The sequence below is a fragment of the Physeter macrocephalus genome, chromosome 10 (assembly GCF_002837175.3).
Source record: "Physeter macrocephalus isolate SW-GA chromosome 10, ASM283717v5, whole genome shotgun sequence".
Lineage (NCBI taxonomy): Eukaryota > Metazoa > Chordata > Mammalia > Artiodactyla > Physeteridae > Physeter > Physeter macrocephalus.
Genome location: NC_041223.1, coordinates 26,355,075 through 26,378,448, shown reverse-complemented (window position 1 = coordinate 26,378,448; position 23,374 = coordinate 26,355,075). Strand labels below are relative to the sequence as shown.

The 23,374-nt window shown below is 45.7% G+C and overlaps 1 protein-coding gene across 3 annotated transcripts; it reads left to right on the top strand.

The window, feature by feature from the left end:
- Positions 1–521: 521 nt before the first annotated feature.
- Positions 522–16,245, top strand: TNFAIP3 (TNF alpha induced protein 3). 3 transcript variants are annotated; one of them, XM_055087480.1, is made up of 9 exons: positions 522–805; positions 4,201–4,510; positions 7,820–8,010; positions 8,655–8,802; positions 8,967–9,137; positions 10,258–10,438; positions 11,603–12,507; positions 13,182–13,363; positions 15,385–16,245. In XM_055087480.1, the coding sequence occupies exons 2-9, from the start codon at positions 4,216–4,218 to the stop codon at positions 15,490–15,492; spliced, it is 2,181 nt and encodes a 726-aa protein (XP_054943455.1). In that variant the 5' UTR covers positions 522–805; positions 4,201–4,215; the 3' UTR covers positions 15,493–16,245. The 3 variants fall into 3 exon arrangements, with proteins under 3 accessions (XP_054943455.1, XP_028350193.1, XP_007118023.1); XM_028494392.2 differs by having other exon boundaries at positions 15,331–16,245; XM_007117961.3 differs by having other exon boundaries at positions 14,089–15,433.
- Positions 16,246–23,374: the final 7,129 nt, after the last annotated feature.

Genomic DNA, 23,374 nt, shown 5'->3' with positions numbered 1-23,374 from the left:
CGGATGGGGACCAAGGGCTGTGGCTGCATCTTTTTCTTAAAATCCCCCCGGGGGCCCAGAGTTGGGCGCTCCCCTACGAGCTCATCACGTGCGCAGTTCAAGCTTTGCAAACCCAGCGGAGGCCTGTGGTGGTTTTTAGGGTTTTCTTTCTTTATGATTTCCCTTCTTGTTCTCCACAGTTGATGATTTTCTGCAGAAAAACGGCTGAGAAAAAGAACCTATTTCATTTCCAGTTCCCATCACTGCGATTTCCACATGGATGTGACGTTGAGTCCAGCTTCCGAAATGCCCAGGTGACTCACGCGGGGACACCCCGGGGCGGGGCGCAGGAGTTTCTCGGGCGTCGGGCGAGGCGGGGCGGGGACGGGGCGGGGCAGAGCGCATCGGGCCTCCCGCGTCTCCTGCGCCCCCTAGCGGCAGGAGGCCACGGGCTCCGGGCGCCCGGCCCGCGTCACGTGACTGGAAAGTCCCTGGGTGGAAATCCCCGGCTGTCCGCGGGCGGTAAAACAGAAAGGGAAAAAAGAGAACTGGCAGTCTGCAGCCTTGGCGGCGGCCAAGTGCAACGAACTAGGGGCCGCGGGGGCGGAGCGGCAAGAGCGGCCGCCGGGGAAACTGCGGCGGCAGCGGCGGCGGCAGAAGAGATCTGCACCTCCGGCCGGCCAGGCCCGCAAGCTAACCCCAGGCAGGGCGTCTATGGGGCGCCGCCTCCACCTGGCCCCGACCCCGACCGTGACCCCAGCCGGCGGCGCACGCCTGTCCTGACCTGGACTTGGGGTTTCTGCAGAGGATCGCGTGTCCCGAAGAGGTAACCCCCGCGTCCCTGTGCCGTCTCCCCCGGGAAAGGGCTGCAGGTGCGAATTTGGCAGCGACCCGCGGGCTGGCCCCGTCGACCTGGCCTTGGTTTTGCAGCGCTTCCAGAGGGGAGTTTGTTGGCCGTTTGTACCCGTTGTAGGTTCTGAACTGCTGATAGTTGACGGGGCCGCGCCAGATGTTGGGGTGACAGCCGGGATTCAAGGATCCAGCCAGCTGTTTCTTGCAGATAATGCAGAGAACTTGAAAGGCAGCTGCCTGCGGGGAGAGTCGCCCCCGGGGCCGCTTGGTCACGGGTGGTCATTGGTGCTTTGCTCTTTGGCTTGTCTTTTTTGGAATCAAGCTCTGCATGCTTACGGCTACGTAGCCCTTGCAAACTGCTGTGGCCTCTTTCCAGATTGTTGTAGCACCAGCCCGAAGGTGTGGCATGTCTCAGGGGCATCAAAACCCAGGGGGCGGGGAGCCAGGTCAGCTCAGCTTCCCGGGGACGGCTTGCAGACACTGAAAGTTAAGCAGTGTCAGAGAAGTATGCGTGTAGCAGTGGGTGGTCGGCCTGCCTTTGGGGGCTCCAGTTTAGAGCATCTGCAGGCCCCTATCCCCCAGTCAGACTGTCTTTGTCAGTCGGGGTCGTCCCACATCCTGCCACCTGGCCTTTCAGGAAAGCCGTGGTATTAAGTAAGGAAGGAGCTCAGAACTTGTTGAGACCGCTTTGTTTTCAGTTCTCCCTGCCTCTGATCTTCTTTCCTTGGAAAGCCGCTCTGGTCAAGTATCTCAGGGCAGCCTTCTGAGAGAACCAGTGTTTCAGGGTTCTCTGGACCACAGCCCTAATGTCCCAGAGTATTAAACAGCCAGTTACTGCTTCAGTCTCGGTGGTCTAAAGTGCTTCTTTATTTTATTTTTTTCCAATTCTTTGTACAATTTTTGAATTTTTGGAGGGGTACTTTCTAAAAAGTCGATATTTGTTGATAAAAAGCCAATGAGGTAACAAACATGAAAGAAATGTTACGGGTAATATTGTATGTCTTTGCATATAAGGACATTACAATCATAGCTCAGAAATTCTTTATCACAGGTCAGATTTTTCTTTAATCTTAAGTGTGGAGAAGTCCAAGTCCTGGGCAGTTGGGCAGTGGGTTTTGATTTCTTTTAAGGAGGCAATTCTGCAGGCCGTGCGAGGCTGAACCTATGAGTGAGGTGACACCGGGCTATCAAATGTTGACATTTGCATGGCTTGCCTATGGTTCCAGCTCTCAGTATTTGAGAACTTTGCTGAAAGATCTTAGATGAAGAAGAAGATAATAGAAGAGTCAAAAAAGCAAAAAGAGGCTACAACTAGCTTGTTTCAAGTCTTCCTCCTGCCTGTCTGTTTACTTGTGAGAGCAGCAAGCGCTGCGGCCACAGGAGAGGTGTTCTGAGATTAGCAAGGGGCGGGTGTTGGAAGACCGGGCTTCTCAGCGAAGCCCTGCCCCTGGATGGTGTGGGACCTACCTGAGCAGGACCAGTACTGCAGTGGTCATAGATGGAGACTAAGGTGGTCATGTGATTTCAAGCCGGGGAATAAGGTTGTCTTCAGCTTTAGCCTCAGCATCAAGCTGATGGTCAGGCAGTAGAAGTAATGTGGTCAGGCAGTGCTTGCTGAGTGATGGATGGACAAATGAATGACATCGTGAAAGAGGCATTTGCCATGCCACCGAGGGGAAGTGTGTGTGATATTTTTGTCCCTTCGTTGTGTCTGTGGTCCTGCCATGATTTTGCCCAAATCCACCTGCAAGGAATATCTGACATCAAAGCAGAGATTACCATTTGACCCAGAGAATGACTTCTTCCAAGCATCATCCAGCTATCAGATAAGGAATCCTGAGCTAGATCTACCACCAGAAGACTCCTCAGAAGCAGCCTCAGAGTCTTCTAGTCCACCTCTCTCCTTGGAGCGGGCCATGAGAATTTAGACCATTTTATCAATGGCTTTGAGAGAGCTGAGACCCACCAGGACTGGCTTCTCTGTAATCTAGGTTTCTTCTCCCTCTTACATTGGTTTAACTTCTTTCTCAGCTAGAGGCTTGCCCTGGTAAAGAGTATGACACAGGAGTGGGATTAACAAATGCAGTGAAACTTCCTAGGGTCTCTCTTCGTGCTCTGAAAATGTCTTTGTCTTCATCTTGGAAATTAGGATGGATGGCAAGGCACCCTACTAAGGGGCAGTGAATGTGAGCTGGCTCTCCACAAAGCTCTGCTCTGTAAAGATCCCATGTTACATCATTCCATGCTGTTGGCATGGCTTGGAGATGCTGGGGTTTGCCCCCCTCCTCTTTCATTTGTCCTGAGTGGTCCCTCTGGCTGATACTTCTTTCCTTGTCTGCTTCCAGACTTTTATTTCTTTCCACCAGTTGATTATGCTTGAAGATTTCAGGGTGAAGACAGGGTGCAAAATCCATCTGAGTGTCGGTACCTGGAGGACGATAATAAAATTTGGTTGACGGTTGAGTTGAAGTAATACAGTTAATTCTGCAATTATATAGAATATAATTCTGTACTTCCAATATCTGCTCTTGGAAGTATAGAATTTATTATTCTATTATTGTTATTGTTATCATTATTCTGTTCTTTATTCTGATGTTGTTAAGTTCAGTGGAGATGGTCTGAAAGACCACTGACTGTTTGCTCTTAAAATTGCAAAACATCTTGCTGGGAATAAGCTTTTTTGTTGGTTATAAAACATTCAGTTTAACTCTTTGTATATTATAATACATTTTACAAGTAAACGCTTTATAAATATTTCATTTGGGGACTAAAGAGAAAAGTCCAATCAACAGCCTAGGTGGCAGCATAAAATTGCAGGATTTTTCGCAAAATATTTATTGTCTTTCCAGTATAGGGAGGGAGTGCTTGAAAGAGGTAAATCAAGACTTTGCCTAAGAGCAAGGGTTGCTCGGTGGTGCTGTTAGGAAAGGAACCAGACTTGTCAGGACTACATTGTGCCTGTAACTGGCATTCAGGGCGCCTAAAATCCAGTGGCTGCCCCAGAGCGGCATCAGGATGAAGTGGGATTTTCAGTCGGTTACGAGGCACCACACCTGTTGCTGACAGACAGGCTTGGCTCCCTGACAAATGTTACTGAAAACATGGGTTATTCCCCTCCTCCTCATTGCCCACTCCCCGCCTTCCTTCTCTTGTTTAGACTAATCTTTAAAAGTGATGTAACTTAAAACAGTCCGGTGTGAGTTCATCTTTGGGGCCAGCTAGTATCCTGGGAGTAGAGGTGACTAAGATCTTTTGCCTACCGCTTAGGGTAATGACAAGATCAAACACTGGGGTTTCCTGCAGTCAGGTATATAGGAGTCCTATCAAAGCCGAGCTAACGGCATGGGGTTTTCTTTCCCTCCTCTTCAGGTGTTGGAGAGCACCATGGCTGAGCAACTCCTTCCTCTGGCTTTGTATTTGAGCAATATGCGGAAAGCTGTGAAGATAAGAGAGAGAACTCCAGAAGATATTTTTAAACCTACCAATGGAATCATTCACCATTTTAAATCCATGCACCGGTACACACTGGAAATGTTCAGAACTTGCCAGTTTTGTCCACAGTTTCGGGAGATCATCCACAATGCTCTCATCGACAGAAACATCCAGGCCTCCCTGGAAAGCCAGAAGAAGCTCAACTGGTGTCGAGAAGTCAGGAAGCTTGTGGCGCTGAAAACAAATGGTAAGACATGCTTTTGTCTGGGGGCTGAGGTAGCTCCCACCGGGCTGGGTGCCCATTTATTAGAAGGTAATAGCACCAGTCCAAATCGAATCTCTTAAGGCCGTAGGTACCTTAGTATAGAGATTCTATAAGGGGCACGTAACGAAAGCAAGCTCGTTTTGTGAATATTTTAATTAAGGATATTTTCTAGTGTATGTTAGACAGCAGAGCGCACTGAGGCTTTAAGAATGCATTTCTAGACACCATGCACCTATTAAGTATATGTGTATGGTATGTATGTATGACTTCTGTATGTAATTCTTGCAACTGTTTAATCATCTGTGAAATACCCTTCCCTAGCCAGTAATGGAAATATCAAAAGGCTTTAAGTTCAAAAGGAAAGCATTGTGTGAAAACTGGTAGCGTTTCCCAGTGTCATTAGAAAATGCTTGTGGCAATGGCCTTACACTTCTTGAATCAGTGACATTTTATGGGTTAACCAGTGACTGTTGTCAGCTCCTCCCTCACCTGGGTTCTGTTGCCCACAGTCCCATGATATGAACTAGAAAGATACTTGAGATTTTTAGCGCAGGTTTTAGACCTCTACTTCATGTTTTTTTTAGGGATTCCTAGTACTGTACTGCATTTCTTCCTGTCTGTGACTGTCTACCCAATGGCCGTTTGTGACTAGTAGGTGTTTCCTGTTCTAAGCTTTACTGTTCTGTTTCTTATTTATTTCCTTTGAGCAAGAGTATGCACATCACAGAAACATTCGAGCATACTGTTTCATGCAGATACAAAATTCTACTTTATAAATGTAGCGAATTATTACAAGAAGCAAGTAGACTGCTTATAGTCTTAAGTAAGGCCTTTTTCTCAAAAGGCTCCTGTCCTTAGATCAGTGACAATCCTAAACCATCCCGATCAAAATCATATGTCGAAGGGCAAAATTAGTACATCCTTGTTGACAGTGAGATGATAAGACCATCAACTTAAATAAATTGGTACATTCACTTTGGCCATTTTTGACTTGGGTAACTTGGCACGATTGAGGGGCATGTTTTTTTCCTTTGGCTCTGGGAGTTAGCATCACCTCAACATCTTGCTTTTATTTTTGAAGCATAGATTCTTAGAAACATAGAAAGAAAACTGGGGCTATGTAGTGTTTATGTTGTTCTTGGCATTAAGTCAAGTGATGCTTAGAAGTAGGTAATTATGTGAAGTCATCATCAAGGGGTTTATGTTCCTGACAGTCTGTGGTTTTAACTCTCTCCCATTTGGTTACAAAAAGAGGTGGGAGAGTTGGAAAGAAGAGATCCTGCCAAATTAGAAATGTGGTAGAAAGAGAAAAAAACGTATTATCATGAACTGAACTGAGATTTTAGGGTTAACTTGCTCTGGTTCCTTAAGAGAACAAATGCAATAGGAAAAGTAAACACTTGTTTTGCAAAGATAGGTCATTTAAATCAAGGATTCACACTACAAACAAAACTACAAAAGCAAGTGCATTCTGATATCGTTTTCTGAGAAGTAAGGATTTTTAGGCTCAGAATCCTTTTATTTCACCACTTGCAAAAAAATTTCCTTAAAGTTCTGGAAAAGGAAGAAAAAATATTTAGGGGAAGGAAGGAAACAAATGACTTTTCCTCTCTGATTTGTATTAGCCCTTTTTTTTTAAGCCTTCCCCCTATAGGAGGGCTCTACAAAGTCAATGGTCTGTTTGGGGAGGGGGTGATTCACAAGTTTGCATTTGAGGATATGAGACTGTGGTGAATGAGGAAGGGAGTAGGTGGCATAAAATTGAAACTTCATGTGAAAAATTCCAACGTCTATTGGCTGCAGCGATTTCACTTGTATAATGAGTAGCCCTATTCCAGCTCACCCTGACCACACCCACTTGGAAAGTCCAGGGTGCACTTCGCACTTTAAATGTCTACACACCAGAACAAAAAGTACAATAGCTGTTGCTCAATTGCTAGTCAAATAACTTAGCGCTGGGGAATTCCAGATGTTACTTAGGGAATTTTATGCTGGTGCATCTCAATAAAGAACTGAAAGTAAGCACAAGAAGAAAAAAAAGCCTTATCTTTGCTCTAGATTTTGCAAAGGGGAAATTTCAACAGAATGCAGTTGTTGCTACATTTCTGCCAAGACACAAGCCTTGAGCGATCTTTTTGGTTCATTTGTTTGAATGTTTATTTAGCTAGTTTTTCTAAGTGTGTAAGTTGAACAGATACTGGCTGCGGATATATATTTTTGTGGGTTTTTGTTGTTGTTGTTTACAGTTGACTATAATTAAGATTTGATAAAATTTCAAATAGCTTTATTGCACCACAGAACAATGTAAGAACACGATTGAACTTTTCTTTATAAAAACAATTATGCACTTCCCAAAAGAGACTAAGGAGTTAACTTTTTAAATATTAAACAGACCTCCAAAATGTTTATTCTTTGGAGTTCAAAAAGCAATGCAGTCTCATGAATTGTGGATTTTAACCTATAAAAGTAACAAAGTGATAGAATAAAATTAGACCTATCTTTTTCTCAAAAGCCTCAAAATTCTTGAAGTGCCAGCCCTAAACACTGAATTATTTTCAAATGTAGACATCGAGGCCCTCTTTAACTCTGAAAAAGGACTCTAATTGCTAACAGGCGGGTTCACACAAGGCATTTCTGGGGGTGGGGTGGGCAGGCAGTAGGTAATTCAGTCTTCTCAATCCCACTTTACCGACCAGGAGAGGAAGCTCCCAGGCCCCAAAGGCTGTGGTGGGATGGTCAAGTCATGTACCGCTGAGTCATGGCCAGGCCTTCCCTGTCTAGTAAATGGAGCCAGACCAGCTTCCTGGTTTGGGCATGTTACTCTGGGGGTTCTCTCTCAGAGTCAGAGAGCAATAGTGCCAGCGTCTTAGCCAGAAAATCAAGGCATGTTAGAAAGGAATGGACTTCAGAGATCATAATCCAATGTCCTCATTTCCAAAGAGGAAAAATACCCAGAGGTTAAGGAATTTCCCCCCAAGGTCACCTGAACTAGTTAGGGCAGAGCCAGGCTGGAACCAAGGGCTTCTGACTCTCAGTCCCTGGTTCCTTGGCTCTGTTAGTATCATTCATTAAAAATAAGAGTTAAAAGAGGGATATATTTGTTTTTCATTAAAGCTGTCATCACCTTGTGAAATGTTACCGGTTGGCCCTTCCACTAAGACACTAAACCACTGGCGTTTCTCACGAGCGCTGTTGGGTCCCCGCATGGTAGCCATAAGGCTAGTTTATTCTGTAAACCCCTGCTAGGCCTTAGATGTAGATTGCTTGAATTTGCTTCCCTTCTGTCCTCAGGTGACGGAAACTGCCTCATGCACGCCGCTTCCCAGTACATGTGGGGTGTTCAGGACACAGACTTGGTCCTGAGGAAGGCGCTCTTCAGCACCCTCAAGGAGACGGACACCCGCAACTTTAAATTCCGCTGGCAGCTGGAGTCTCTTAAGTCTCAGGAATTCGTGGAAACGGGGCTTTGCTACGATACCCGGGTATGTTGTGTTTCCTCATCAAGCATCTATTGACAGAGCTCCATGGTGGCAAAACGGTACCTTCGGCCAGTCCCTGCTCTCGAGGAGCATGTGATTTGCCAGGTCACATGAACTTGGCAAAGCAGAGTCAATGGAAAACACCAGAAACCTCCTGTGGGCTGGACCTGAGGCTCTTGTCACTGCTGGGAGGCTCCAGGGCAGCAGCTTCCCAGCTGGGGAGTCATTTTAGAATGATCCTTCTGATCTTGGGCTTCCCTGTGGCGTTTTAGTTGTTTTTCAGCGTGATTGACCTTCTCATGCTTTACTGAGCCAGCCAATCAAATTCAGACGGGTGCCTCCCCATTGCCAGTCACACGTTTGGGATTTTTGTGCACATTTGGATGAGGAGTGTTGACATTATGCCTCATCTGGGATTTTTTTGAAAGCAGGTGCTGTCCCCATCCTCCCCTACTTTTGAGTTTGCCTTGTGGTGGAAAAAAGTAAGGGAAGAAAACCAAAGTGGGGACAAAAGGGTGATCGTTTAAATGATAATTTCAAGAAAGGGTAAAAGTAAGCTGAGTGATACAAGTGATTAATTACAGAGTGAAGCCAGAATTGTTTTTTAGTGCAGAGTACATTCAATGATTTCTTTTCTGTCCCCTTAGAATTGGACTGATGAATGGGACAACCTTGTCAAAATGTCGTCCACGGACATACCAGTGGCCCGCAGTGGACTTCAGTATAATTCACTGGAAGAAATACACATATTTGTCCTTTGCAACATCCTCAGAAGGCCGATCATTGTCATTTCAGGTGAGATGCCTGCTGAGGGCTTGTCTGTATTTAAGTGCTTTTCAGCTTTAGTGCTTTACCTCTTAGGAAAACCCATGCTACCAAAGTTACAGGAGACCATAGTTAAATGGAATCTGATGAAAGCCACGGAGGGCCTTATCTTTTCTTTCTCTTCCCTTAAACAGACAAAATGCTGAGAAGTTTGGAATCGGGTTCCAATTTCGCTCCTTTGAAGGTGGGCGGAATTTACTTGCCTCTCCATTGGCCTGTCCAGGAATGCTACAGATACCCCATCATTCTCGGCTACGACAGCCAACACTTTGTACCCCTGGTGACCATGAAGGACAGTGGACCTGGTGAGAAAACTGAGCATCTATTCACATTTGTACTTGCTGGTAGATACTGATACACGCCGTTCCTCCTGAACCTCAGGGTTTGCTCTTTTGCTCCTTATTGAAAGTCCCATTTAAGTATATTAGTTTTATTTAAATACAGTGTTCTGTCAGTTGTTTAGCAACAGCGATGCGATAGCAGTCACCGTAATGCGCCCCCAACTTTTTGTCTATAGTTTGGGAAGTACTTTCAGCATGTTAGTGGCAAGTAGGAGATAATGTGTATTACTGCCTCCATTTCTTAATTAGCCCGTAATACAGTGCCTGGCATGGGGCAGGTAAATGTCTGGCAGGTTAGCTATTATTGTAATAGCTTAATGAGGAACTAATAAGGCACTTTACAAATGCTTAGGTACATTATTTTATTTCATTTCATCTTCACAGCATCCCTGTGGATGCGATAGCCTTATAGTACAGATGAGGCACTTGAAGCTCAGAGAAGTTAAATAACTTACCTGACTGATGTCACAGAGATGGATGGTAGCAAAGTCAGGACTCGAACCCAGGTCGGTCTGGTTCTGAGTGTGGGATTTAACCAATAAGACCTACTGCCTCCAGGCTGCTTAATATGCTGTGGGCGTCCTGGAAACCGTGTGGGGTTTTTTTTCGTTTTTTGGTTTTTTAAAATTTTATTTATTTTTGGCTGCATTGGGTCTTCGTTGCGGTGCGTGGGCTTCTCATTGTGGTGGCTTCTCTTGTTGCGGAGCACGGGCTCTAGCTGCACGGGCTCAGTAGTTGTGGCTCCCAGGCTCTAGAGCACAAGCTCAGTAGTTGTGGCACACGGGCTTAGTTGCTCTGCGGCATGTGGGATCTCCCTGGACCAGGGCTCGAACCCATGTCCCCTGCATTGGCAGGTGGATTTTCATCCACTGCACCACCAGGGAAGTCCCAACCGTGTGTTTTTTATTAGAGTTTAGCACAGTTTGTTTCCCCATTTGATTTTGTGGCTAGATAATACTTTTCCACTCTGTAATTGTATCCTCTCTGCGTTTTCAAAATGTAGTCGTTATATATATATATGGCCTCACACATAATCTCATTTAGTAGAATCATATTTTGCTGATGTGTTATTTTTTTCCCTCAGAAATCCGAGCTGTTCCACTTGTTAACAGAGAGAGAGGAAGATTCGAAGACTTGAAAGTTCACTTTTTGACAGATCCTGAAAATGAGATGAAGGAAAAGCTCCTGAAAGAGTACTTGATGGTGATAGAAATCCCTGTTCAAGGCTGGGACCATGGCACCACCCATTTAATTAACGCTGCAAAGTAAGCAGTTTGTTTTTCCGCTCTATCCTTTGTCATCTTTAAGCTGCTGCTACCCCAAAGACCAACAGTAAAGTTGTTTGAAGCTGGTTTCCTCCAGCGTGAAACAAGTTTAGGGGCTTGTGTGTGAGTCAGAGACAGTCACTTCAGGTAGCACTAACTTGGGTTTCAAATGGGAACAAGTAATTTATCCAGAATCATTTTTCTGCCTATCTGGATGCTCAGCGTCAGCCCTGTGGCTTTAAAAAGTGCGTTCACAACAAGGATGGGTTGGGTTTTTTTTAATTGCCCTAGTGCTAGACTAGCAGGCGAAAATTCTTAGAAACAAAACACTCATTCTTCTGGCTTCTGGGTAAGGCAGACACGCCAGACACAGACTGGGCTGTAGAACGTGTTTGTGTGGCAGGCACGTGACTTGGCCGCATGGGGTGGGGAGGAGAGACCCAGAGTGCAGGTTGTACAAGTATCAAAACTGTAAACACTGGCTTGATGATAAAGAGACGCCTATTTCCTAGAACTTGAAATGCACAAGACCGAGAAGGCCTAAGAGAATCGGTTTCTCCAAGTGGAGCTGAACAAATCACAAGAGTCAGAAGTCAGTATGTAGCGCCTGATGGTGTGCCCGCCTCTTCGTTACTGCTCGTGGCAGTTACCGCTAACAGAGACCGGGGCACGTTTAAAATTAAGAAAATAAATTAATAAAGAAAAATACAGAACACATTACAAGGTAGTTTGTACTATAAAGTAGGCTCATCCCAAATGAATACGCTGAATAATGTTTCACTAGAAATTTGATCTCTGAGAAGTTAGAAAGTAAAAGTGACTTTTTCAAAGGGGAAGAGGGTAATTAAGTGTAGAAGCAGCCCCTGAGTAGCCCTTTCTTTAGAATTATCCATAATTGGGGGTGGACCAAAATTGATTAGATAAGACTGATTCTCGAAATAATGGCGTCTTCCCAACAGTATTGGACTGTGTTACGTTCGAGGTGCAGAGTCTTCATCGTAGGCTGCATTTCAGTGAATGGTTATGAAGTTATTAGCACAGTCCAGATTTTAAAAGTCTGCTCTATGATCTAGTGGTGTAAAGTTGTGTGTGTGTGTGTGTGCGTGTGTGTGTGTGTGTGTGTGTGTATGTGTGTAGTACCATGTTTTTCCTTTTGGTCTTTAGGTTGGATGAAGCTAACTTACCCAAAGAAATAAACCTGGTAGATGACTACTTTGAACTTGTCCAGCACGAATACAAGAAGTGGCAGGAAAACAACGAGCAGGGGCGGGGAGACACGCACCCCCAGAACCCTTTGGGACCTTCCGTGCCCCAGCTTTCTCTCATGGGCATCAAATGCGAAACGCCCAACTGCCCTTTCTTCATGTCCGTGAACACCCAGCCTCTGTGCCACGAGTGCTCGGAGAGGCGGCAAAAGAAACAAACCAAAGGCCCAAAGCCCAACTCCAAGCCGGGCCCCGAGGCGCTGCCCCGCCTGGTGCTCGGGGCCTCCCGGGGGGAGGCCTGGAGCCCCGAGGAGCCCGCCGGGGGTCCCCACTCAGCCCCTCCGACAGCGCCCAGTCTCTTCCTGTTCAGCGAGACCACGGCCATGAAGTGCAGGAGCCCCGGCTGCCCTTTCACCCTCAACGTGCAGCACAATGGCTTCTGCGAGCGATGCCACAGTGCCCGGCAGCTTCCCACGGGCCACCCCTCGGACCCCGCGCAGCATCTCGACCCCGGCAAGTGCCGAGCCTGCCTCCAGGACGTCACCAGGACGTTTAATGGGATCTGCAGTGCTTGCTTTAAAAGGACTACAGCCGAGCCCGCCCCGAACCTCGGCTCGAGCAGCCCCCTCTCCTGCCACCAGCGCTCCAAGTCTGACCCCTCACAGCTCTCACAGAGCCTCTCCCCGCACGCCTGCCGCGGAGCCGGGCCCGAGGCCCCCTCTGGCCGCCGCTCCCCGGCCGCACGGACTCCCGGGGACAGGACGGGGACCAGCAAGTGCAGGAAAGCGGGCTGCATGTACTTTGGGACTCCAGAGAACAAAGGCTTTTGCACGCTGTGTTTCATCGAGTACAGAGAAAATAAACGTGAGTGAGAGGATGGGTTTCACCCCTGTTTCAAAACCCCACGTAGAAGGCAGTTTGCCTCTGAAATTCAAGAAGGGAGCCCCTTCAAGAAGGGGCTGTGGCATTGAGTGTGCCTTGCGTGGGGGGGGGGGACAGTCAACAGTGGCTCTGCCGGCACACCTGGAAGCAAAAGCACAGAGCAGCATGTTCCAAAACCCACAAGAGCCCTGTGGGTAGAGTTCAGAGAATTTGTTTTTATAAGGTCATGTGGTATAGTGTTTGTAAGGTAGAATTTAAACGAGACTTCTTTTGAAACTCTGGCATACTAAAGAACATTCAAAACCTGATGAGCGGTAGCTGGAAAGAGAGCGGCCTTCACTGACGTTGTAAGAGTCCATTTGTGGTTTTTGAAATCTCAAATTTGAAAGAAGGACGGGCACTTAATGTCTCTGCTTGTTCTGTTACTGTGACCGACCAGTGCGGCCTGTTGCAAAGGGAGAGATCTGTAAAGTCAAAGATGTTTTTATTATAGTATTATTTCTGTGGGTTATTTTGCTGGCTTTCTGAAAGGTTGCTCTCGTAGGTAGAGCGCAGCTGGTCTAATCTGTATTAGGAACCTGTCTGTTTCTCTGACGTCAGCATCTGTCTGCTTGGTGAACCGTACGTGTTACTGATGAGCCTCTGCTCTCTTGTAGATTTTGTCCCTGCCTCAGGGAAAGCCAGCCCCACGGCCTCCAGGTTCCAGAACACTGTCCCCTGCCTGGGCAGGGAATGCGGCGCCCTCGGAAGCAGTGTGTTTGAAGGATACTGTCAGAAGTGTTTCATCGAAGCTCAGAATCAGAGATTTCATGAAGCGAAAAGGACTGAAGAGCAGCTGGTGAGACACCTTGAGGGACTTCCCCCTCTCCTGTGGGCCCGGCCTCCTTGCCGGGGTGATAAGCAGGCTCTCCTCCCTGCTGAGTTCCAGGGAAAAACCAGGGGAATAGTCAGCCTGGCTCCCAGGGCTGGAAGCGCAGCAGTTCCTATTGATTTTCATGGCCTAAGTTTACTTTAGATTCATTTTAAGAAGCAAATAAAACCAGCCGTGGAATAAAACCCGTTAAAGCCTCCGAATAGCCAAATGGCGATCAGAGACTTCTTAGATTTGTAGCAGAAGTGCAGACTTTCTTAAGTAATCCTCTTATTATGAGATAGAAGGAAAAGGCAGAACACCCCGGGTGCCTCCACTTACTGGCATATAAGAAAAGCAAACATTCATGGACAGATGCCTCTCCTACCGGTCGGAGGGCGGTAGGGAATCTGTCTAAATGAGGGCACCTTAGTATTAATCCAGACGGAAGCGAGCCAGGCCGGCCTTTGCCGGCCTCCATGTTAGGGTTGGTGGTTCCACCGGGCCTCCCTGGGGTCAGGTCTGTTTTCATGGGATGGGGAGGAAAGGTCCTTGGAGGCTCCCGTCCATAGACGGCCCCCTGTCCGCTTGGTCAGGCAGGTAGCCTTCACCACACCCAGCCCTTTGTAGAACCCACACCGTCGGATGGGATGGCACCGTGCGGTCCCTGAACAATGACTGTGACAGTGGTTCTCTCTGCTCTCTCCACCCAGAGGGCGAGCCAGCACAGAGACTTGCCCCGAGCCACCCAGAGCACCTCCTGGTCCAAGTGCACGCGGGCCACCTGCAGGAATGTGCTGGCCTGCTGCAGCCAGGAGCTGTGCATGGAGTGCCAGCACCTCGGCCAGCGCGTGGCCACCAGCGCCCGGCGGCCCGAGCCCGTCCCTGAGGACCCCCCCACGCAGCGCTGCCGGGCCCCCGCCTGTGAGCACTTCGGCAACGCCAAGTGCAACGGCTACTGCAACGAGTGCTTTCAGTTCAAGCAGATGTACGGCTAACCTGACCCAGGCGGCCAGCCCCGGCCCGGAGGGGCCTGGAGCCTTAGCCCGCGTGGTGCCGTGCTCCCAGCGCCCCGGTGCCCCCCGGGGGTCCGGCCCTGCACGGGGGGCCAGGGTGTCTCTGAGCAGGGCAGGAAAGAAGCTCTCGGTCACCAGCCTGGAACCTGAGCGAAGCGTGTGACTGGCCGCAGGTGGTGTGGGCTTCAGCCCAGAGCTCCCCCTCCTCCCAGCAGGCAGCCAGGAAGCTCGTGGACTCAGAACGCGTGCCAAGACTGCTGCCTCGTCTCTAGAGAAAAGGGAAAAGACACAGGTCAGGCGGGCTGGGAAACTCGGAGCCAGCCCCCCGCCCTCCATCAGCATTTCTCGGAGATGGGGAGCTGAGGCCACAGGCCCTGTGCCGGAAGCTCGGGAAGCTCAGGGGTAACGGGCAGTTACGGGCAGAGTGCCAGTCGTTCATGGTTTTGCCCTACCTGCCTCGTTCCTTTCCCACGGACACGGCAGAAGCAGAACCGTCCACAGACTGTGATGCTGAGGCTGGTGAGACTGAACAAGTCCACGGTGAAAAGCACACCAGCTGCTCTTTACAATATGCACCTTGTAAAACTCAATATTCTCAGTGGGCAGATGTGTAACTCTTTTGGTTATCACTGTCTTTACTTCTAAAGCTTAACTTGAACTGAGGTGAGCACAAACCTGGAACATATATAACGGCCCCTTATGTTACATATGAGGGAATTTTGTTTGTTTGTTACGTTGCGCTGCTGCCCTAGAAGTTTAAGTGAGAAGACTGACTGATAATAATAACCTATTTTCTGGTTGTTGTAGGGGCAAGCACGACTCGTAGGCACAGCCCATGTGAACTCCACCAGCAGACTCTTGTGTCTGTGTAAATCACTTTATTTATTTGATTGCAAACTTTAAGGTTATTTAAGTGAAACTGTTTCTTCTGGTCTGCAGAAATTGCTATACTGTCTTCTTGAGATAACATACTGGCTTTCGGTCATGTTATAGACACAGCAAACTCCTGACCGCAGTAGGGGAGTCGACCTTTTCCGTACATTTTGGAAAGAAGAAGTCGCATCGAAAATAAATTCATTAAACTCTCACGCTTCCTCGTGAAACTTTGGCCAGAGCCACTTCCCAGCCCTCCGATGAGAAACCGTTCTCCACGGTGTATAGATGCTTCTGCGTATCCTACCTCCTTAGAGAGACAATTGGGAAGGAGCAGGGATGAGATTGGAGAAGCTCACGGGGAAATATGGAGCCTTTGGTGATGGTTTTGTTTGCTGTGTTAATGTTGTGTGCTGGGGTGCAGGGCGGTGACCTCGTGGCCACCTTAGCGTTGGGACAGCACAACCTTGTAACCATGAGTACGAGGAAATTTCTTTCTGTCCTTGGCATGCAGTTTCTCTGTGTGTTTTGTGTTACTCTCATACCTGTTCTAGAAAAAAAAGGAACACATTGTCCCCAGAGGTAAAGGCTGCTATTTTTTGGGGGTGGGGGCGGTTCTGGACTTAGAACCTGAAAATTTTGGCAATCTATAACTAACTCTCCATAGTCTTTACTTGTCCTATGTGATGTGTTTTCCCCTTGAGATACCGTAAGCCTTTTTCCTTGAGAGATCTCTTTATAATGTCTTTCTAAAGATAAACTTCAGTGTTTTCATTTAGTTCTTTTAAAGTTGCTATTTTAATATTTTATGTGTATCAATATTTTCATTCTTAATGTGAATAAATGGGATTATTTATACTTATTATAGAAAACATTTGAAATTTGCACATTTAGTTGTCTCTGATAGAAAACTGTTGACTCTCTATTGGCTTTCTTCAAGTTTTCCTAAATTTAAATGTAACTTTTCACAGACGTCAAGATTAAAAAGTAAATTATTTAAGAACAAATTTTGATGTTTTCTGTTTACGAATGATGAAAGAAAAAGGCCCCAATATTAAGGCCACACTTCCCAAACAACTTTATTTCAAGGAGCACCTGGGCAGGGGGTACATCTCTCACCCATAGGTATTAAGAGAACTCACTGGTAAGGGTAAGGCATCTGGTTTAACAGGGAGGACATGGAGGCCCAGAGGGAAGTAGGGAAGATGTGCCACGGCCTGTTGTCCGTGCTCCTCTGAGGTTTCCTGCCCTCGGCCTTACTGAAGTACAGAGAGAAAAGACAAGGGGGAGGAGCAGAGAGAGACAGGGAGGAAAGAGATCAGAGGGGAGGAAGGAGTGTGGGACCTCTGGGTCAGATCTTAGAAGAGGTGACCTAGGACTGTGACGGCCTTGAGGACTGGCAGCACCCGTGTCCTGGGAAATTATAAATGGCCCATTCTTCCACCCAATACAAGTGTGCCTATAGAAGATTGATGCCAAAGGACTGTGCAGCTCCTGGAATCTCTCTCCTTGTTTTTTAAAGCTGCCCAGGAGATTCTGAACATCAGCCAGATTTTAGAACCATGCATTTAAAGAAATATCTATAATATTTCTGAACTTACTGTGGAAAATTGTAACATACAAGAAAACAGATAAGAGTATCATGAACCCCCATATATCCATCATCCAGTTTCAACAGTTAGAAACATCTTGCCAAATTTGTTTCATCTGTCACCTCTTTTTTTCTGGATTATTTTAAAGCAAATTTCAGATACTGTGTCCTCACACTCACAAACACATCAGTGTGCATCTCTAATTGTTAAGAACAGGTTCTTTTTCTAGAACCACCATTATTACACCCAGCTAAATTGTTTTTAATACCATCCAATTCTTAAGTTTGTGTTCTAATTTCTCACATTTTCCACTCTACAGAGTCCTATTGCTTTTTTTTTTTTTCCCCTATTGCTTTTGATTGCTAACATTTCTTAAGGCTCTTTTAGTCCGTGACACTCCCTTTTTACGTTTTCATGCTATTTTTTAAGGCGATTAGGTCATTTGTTCTGTAGAATAGCTCACATTCTGGATTTGGCAGATTGCTTTCTTCTGGTGTCATTTCACTTGTCTTTCTAGACTTCTTATTAGATTCAGGTTCAATCAGGCAAGAATCATTCACAGGTGACGCCGTGTGTGTCCCATGACACCCCATCCTATCTGAGCTGTATGAATGCTTACCCAGAGAGATCACAAAGCCTTGAATTGACCTCTTCTCTTTTTCTCCATTCTTCCTCCGTCTCTCACCCAACATTAAAAATTACAGTCCTTCAATCAGCACGATGAACATAAGCATTTGACCATAAGTCATCAGGATTTCTAAAATAGGAAGTGACTTATAATTAGCAAACTATCTCTGACTCAGAGAAATGGCACATAAAATGAAATAGGGCAGGTTTGGAGGGCAGCAAGGGAGCCACTTAGGGCACATCTCCAATCTGGAGTGGTGGATGGACCTCAGGGTTGGGGACCCTATAAAGCATATGTACAATTTTATATTGGGGTGTGTACATTATCTTTCTGAAGTGGGACCAGTGGCTTTCTTCAAAGTCTCAAAGAAATCTATGACTTTCCAAAAAGGCAAAGGATCTGGGCGTGGAGGGCTGAAAAATAAGACTTGGAAGGAACGGGCTTTGCTTCAGCTTGCCCAGATCTTTACTTCTAACACTGTGGAATATCACCTTCGTACCACACATGGGTGGAAGTTCAGATCATCCGAAACCGAACGCGTAATGTTTATTCCTGCCCTCTTCCTTCCGTGCACAGGGAAGGGCATTATCAGCTTCCATGCCACCTCTAGACTTTTTCCCCATCCTCCCACATCCAAACTTCTGTGAAGTGTGTCTCCAAAATGTCTCGCAAATCCATTCTTGCCCCCCTTTCCTCCTGCAGCTCCAGCTTGGACCCCAGCCTCCTGCCGTCTTTTTTTGCCTCTGGTCTCTCCTTTCTAGACAGTCTCTTACTAGTTACCTATGCTTGTAAATCACAGACCTGGTAATGCTTCTCCTTTAATTAAAATTCCCCCATGGCTTTCTACTGCTCCTAAAGCCGGGTGCGTGCAACCAGGAGTTGCAGGAAGAAAACAGGAAACCTCTGAATTCATTTTGCTGATATTTGATATATGAATTACTACTGGTGTTCTCCCCTTGTCAGCATCAGGGGGTCACTGTCACCCAAGCAGTCCTGAAGTAACTGTGGTTGCTCAGCTCAGAGGGGGTAGCAATAGTGCCTTCATTCACTGACTTCCTGCATCTTGATACAAATAAACTTTGACCTATCCTTTCTTTACTTGATTTTATTACCGAGACTGGTGTAGCTGTGCCACCTAGACACTCTCTTACCTGCACACTTAAACTTGGAAACAAAATATTCTAGTCTGGTTAAAAAGTATCCAAAGGAAGAGTTACAGGGGGGTTTGAGCCTGTTTATGGGAAATCTGGATGTATCTTTACACCTTCCCAACTAATTGAAATCAAAGAAGATTGAAATTTATTAGCTAAGTTTAGACAAAAACTTTTGCATAGTTGATGGCTGGAAATGAAATTTAATCCATTATGAATAAGGAGGCACAATGACTTTTTTTCTTTCTCTCCATCTTCTATTGTTTTTCTATCTTCTGTAGGTATCTTTTCCAGCTCAGTCAAGGATCACAACAAAGTGAATTTAGAATCAGACTTTGGAATGGCTTTGCTATAAAGCAATAGATAATTTTTTTTAAATAATAAAACATGTTTTAAAATTTTATTTCTTATTTAGAGCAGAAGGTATTTTTACCATTAATAAAAATAGTTATTTGAAAATATTGCTTGATTCATCTTTATCTGTTTTAAAATTCCTATATTTTCTGATTTTTAATGTTTTATATAATATAATAGTGTATTTTAATTAATTTAAAATAAAACACATACTGTGAATGCATGCTCAAAAATGTTTTTAAAGATGGTATGAGATCAAAAGCCATTGGGGTCCAATTCCAACACGCTATGCAATGCTCTTTACAATTTGAACCAACTTAACTATTCATTCTTGTCTTCTGCCACTATATTATATATATCTCCTGGCCTTCTATACTTTCTAGAATAGGACACCTTTTTGGTGTCTGGACCCCTTTGCCTTCTTACAGATGATTAAGGACCCCAGAGATTTTGTGTGTGTGTGTGTGTTATACCTATTTATATTTACCACTTTAGAAACTGAAACTGAAGAAACTTCAAAGCACAAAATACACAAGCAAACATCCCATTAGCTTCCAGAATGACAACATTATTACATGTCATGGAGCCTCTGGAGAATTCCACTGAACACTTACGAGAGAGTAAGGGCAAGAAAGGCATATAACACCTTGGTATTTTTATAAACATAATTTTTGGGCTTCCCTGGTGGCGCAGTGGTTGCGCGTCCGCCTGCCGATGCAGGGGAACCGGGTTCGCGCCCCGGTCTGGGAAGATCCCACATGCCGCGGAGCGGCTGGGCCCGTGAGCCATGGCCGCTGAGCCTGCGCGTCCGGAGCCTGTGCTCCGGGAGAGGCCACAACAGAGGAAGGCCCTTTTAAACATCTTTATTTGACTATAACTGTTTTACAATAGTGTGTTAGTTTCTCCTTTACAACAAAGGGAATCAGTTATACATATACATATGTTCCCATATCTCTTCCCTCTTGTGTCACCCTCCCTCCCACCCTCCCTATCCCACCCCTCTAGGTAGTCACAAAGCACAGAGGTGATCTCCCTGTGCTATGCGGCAGCTTCCCACTAGCTATCTAATTTACATTTGGTAGTGCGTATATGTCCCTGCCACTCTCTCAGTTTGCCTGACAGAGTCTTAAGGACACCCAGAGGCCTCCAGATCACACTTTCAGAACCTCTGCTCTAGAACAATGATTCTTAACCAAGGGTTCTCATGACACTAGTAACACCTGCAGAAATGTTTTGAGAATTCCTGCGTCTGTACCCCGCCTCCGACCCGGAGTTCAGTGCATCTAGTCGTCTCTCCGTATCCTCGGGGGATTGGTTCCAGGACTCCAGAAGATACCAAAATGCTGGATGCTCAAGTCCCTTGTAGGAAATGGTGTCCTACTGTCAGCACTCTGTATCCACGGATGCGGAACCCACAAATACAGAGGGAGGGCCGACTGTATTGCAGGGCAGGGGCCTGGGCAGATTGGGTTGCACCAGCCCTGGTTTAGAAGATCTTCTCTAAGCAGTGGACTCTGTACTTTTTTGACTATGTGCCCCTACCATAAAAAATTTTTGAGCATGTACTCCCACTGTATGTGGATATGTTTCTTTATAAATTATATACATATATTACCATATCAGTGTATCCTGTGCTTTGTAAAACATGCAAAAAAACAAGAAATAAAAACTAATTAAGAGAAATCCTACCATTTTTCTGTCACGCCCCCAGTGAGTCCCCTGCACACTCTTTGGAGACAGCTGCTGGAGACCATTCTGCAAAGGTCTCTACCTTTCTGTCTTTTCTTGGGAAGTCTTTCCAGAAGCCCTTTCCTCCTTCACTCCCCTCAATCTTCTCCCTTCACCAGAATCTGGCAGAGTTCTTACCTTCTCTTCTGCATGAGCCCAGATATCATGGAAAGAACTTGATATTTTGTAAAAGAAATTTTAGGTTCAAACCCTGGCCCTATTGCCTATTAGCTATACAGACCTGAGCAAATTGCCTCATGTTTCTGAGCCTCAGGTTTCTCATCCATAAAATGCTCGTTAAATGTTTTTAAAAATATATTGGGGAACTTCTCCCCCTTTCTATCAATAATCAGACTCATGGTTCTCAACCCTGGAGACATATTAGAATCACACAGACAGTTTTTAAACCAAGGCAATGCCCAGATATTCCCATCCTTAATTGGCCTGGGAGGGCGCTCTCGGGTTTTGCATTTTTTTAAGTTCCTGTGAATCTAATATGCAGCCAGGGGTTGGAATCACTAGTAGCCCAAAGAGTCCAATTTTCACAGAGACAATAAGAGGAAGGGCACACAAGTATAGTTAGTGTGCAACTAGGGCAGTTAAAGAGGGTGGTGCCTTCTTTCAGGTGGCGCCTTCTGCAGGTGACCAGCTTGTCATCTGAACCCCTACTAGGTGGCATTACTTTTTTTGGGGGGGGGCATTTCTTATCATTGTGAGTCTTCTTTGGCACGAAGTGGCATAAAAGCTCCATCTTCCAGAGGCAATATCACATTAACCAAGATCAGATATACGCTACTGCATTGATAGTTTACGTGAGAACAATTTTCTACCAAAGGCATACAAACACTTGCACCTCTGGTCAAGGCATTCCCTGCTCAGAGGCTCACTCTGTGGGAATCATTCTTATCAGGAGGCCTGGGGAGGCTGGAATTGGGTCCAGGGGAGCTAGTGACTGATGGCATGCCACGATGCATTCTGCTGAATGTTGGGATATTCCTGTTTCCAGGTCTCTGACAGGTCAAGTCTTCAGTCTGTGCACCGCAGGCGTTCTCCATGATGCTGTCTCTTGCATATGGTGCTGGGATGGACCATGTCTGCTTTTGAGACCCTGCCTATTCTTTGTGTCACCACCTGTGCCTTCTGATTGCTCCGCTTTCCTCTAATCATGTCAATACCTTCAGTTAGGCCACAGTCTGTCTCTTCTGGTGACTTTGTACATTTCTGAACTGCTTTATTATTTAACACACAGAGGGATATCCCATTTCCAAGATACAACCCCCTCCAGTCACTACCTAGGAATCAACTGTAGGATTGGTAATTTGGAAAATCCTTAGAATTTATTAGAATGAGATTTTCAAATATCATTGTATAGTTTACTGTATTTAAAATGGCATCTGGCTGTCACTCTACACAAGAATCAAAGTAAGAGAAGACATCATTTACAGCATGAGGAATCATAGCAAACAGAAGCATGAATTTCCTAATATTAAGAAAAGGGGAGGGACTTCCCTGATGGTCCAGTGGTTGGGACTTCACCTTCCAATGCAGGGGATGCGGGTTTGACCCATGGTCAGGGAGCTAGGATCCCACATGCCTCACGGCCAAAGGGCCAAAGCATGAAATGGGGGCAGTGTTGTAACAAATTCAGTAAAGACTTTGAAAGAAATGGTCCACATCAAAAAAATACTTAAAAAAAAAGAAAGCAAAGAAAAAGGAAACATGGAGCCCTGAAATGATTTGAGAAAGGTGGAATAAATCGCTCTCTCACCATCCTCCCCCCACCTCCAGCCTGCCTCCTGCCTTTAAAACAGTGCTCATCTACTTATCTCTATCCTAACATCTTCCCATCCTATGATTCAGTGAAAGTCTGTTCAGGTTTTAGGAACCTGGACTTCATTCAAGTCCTTGCCCCTGAAATCCTCCAGGTCCAGGAGGTTCCACATGCCCTCTCACCAGCAGTGTGATGAAGGTGAAATCAATGAAAATGTTGGCTGAATGTTGAATTAGTTTCACGAGCATATAATGCTTCTCTGTGAATTCCAGTTTTATAGTTAGATTTTCCATTAGAATAATGAGTCAGAAAATAGGAAGTAGCTAGCACTTCACACTTTTCATAATTATCTTGAGCAAACTTAAACTAAATATGGCTAGATAGAAGGCTGGTGGTTGTTTTATATCTTCTTGAGAATTTCAAGATATCATCAGGTGTGTGGTTTTTAAAGCAGGCACTTTAAAGTAAAAATGCTAGCTACCTGTTCCTCAGTTTTCAAAGTATTATGTTTTCTAACTCATGCCTGAAGTTACATTTTATTTAAAACACAGGATTCAGAATGGAGAATACTTTCAAAATAGGAGGCTGATATTTTTATCTGAGACTGAGACCTACAGCCTTCCAATACCCATAAACAGACTGGAAAAGAAAGCATGCAAAATTATTGCTGGTAAAAAAAATGTATTTAATGAATAGATATTTAAAAGGAATGATGTTTTTCACAGGGGAAAAAAAAGGAAAGAAAGAAAGAAAGAAAGAAAGAAACAGGAGTCGTTTTGAAGAGCGAAAAGGAAATTATTGACCCAGAGGCTTCTGAACCTACAGAAGGATCAGCTCCATTGTCCCAGCAGAAGCTACACACCCTTAGAGGCAGCAGAATAGTCTG

Excerpts from the sequence above, each read along its gene's own strand:
- TNFAIP3 (XM_007117961.3), top strand. The coding sequence starts at position 4,216 with ATGGCTGAGCAACTCCTTCCTCTGGCTTTGTATTTGAGCAATATGCGG. Across the intron at positions 10,439-11,602 it reads CATTTAATTAACGCTGCAAA|GTTGGATGAAGCTAACTTAC; the intron begins GTAAGCAGTTTG and ends TTTGGTCTTTAG. Across the intron at positions 12,508-13,181 it reads CGAGTACAGAGAAAATAAAC|ATTTTGTCCCTGCCTCAGGG; the intron begins GTGAGTGAGAGG and ends GCTCTCTTGTAG.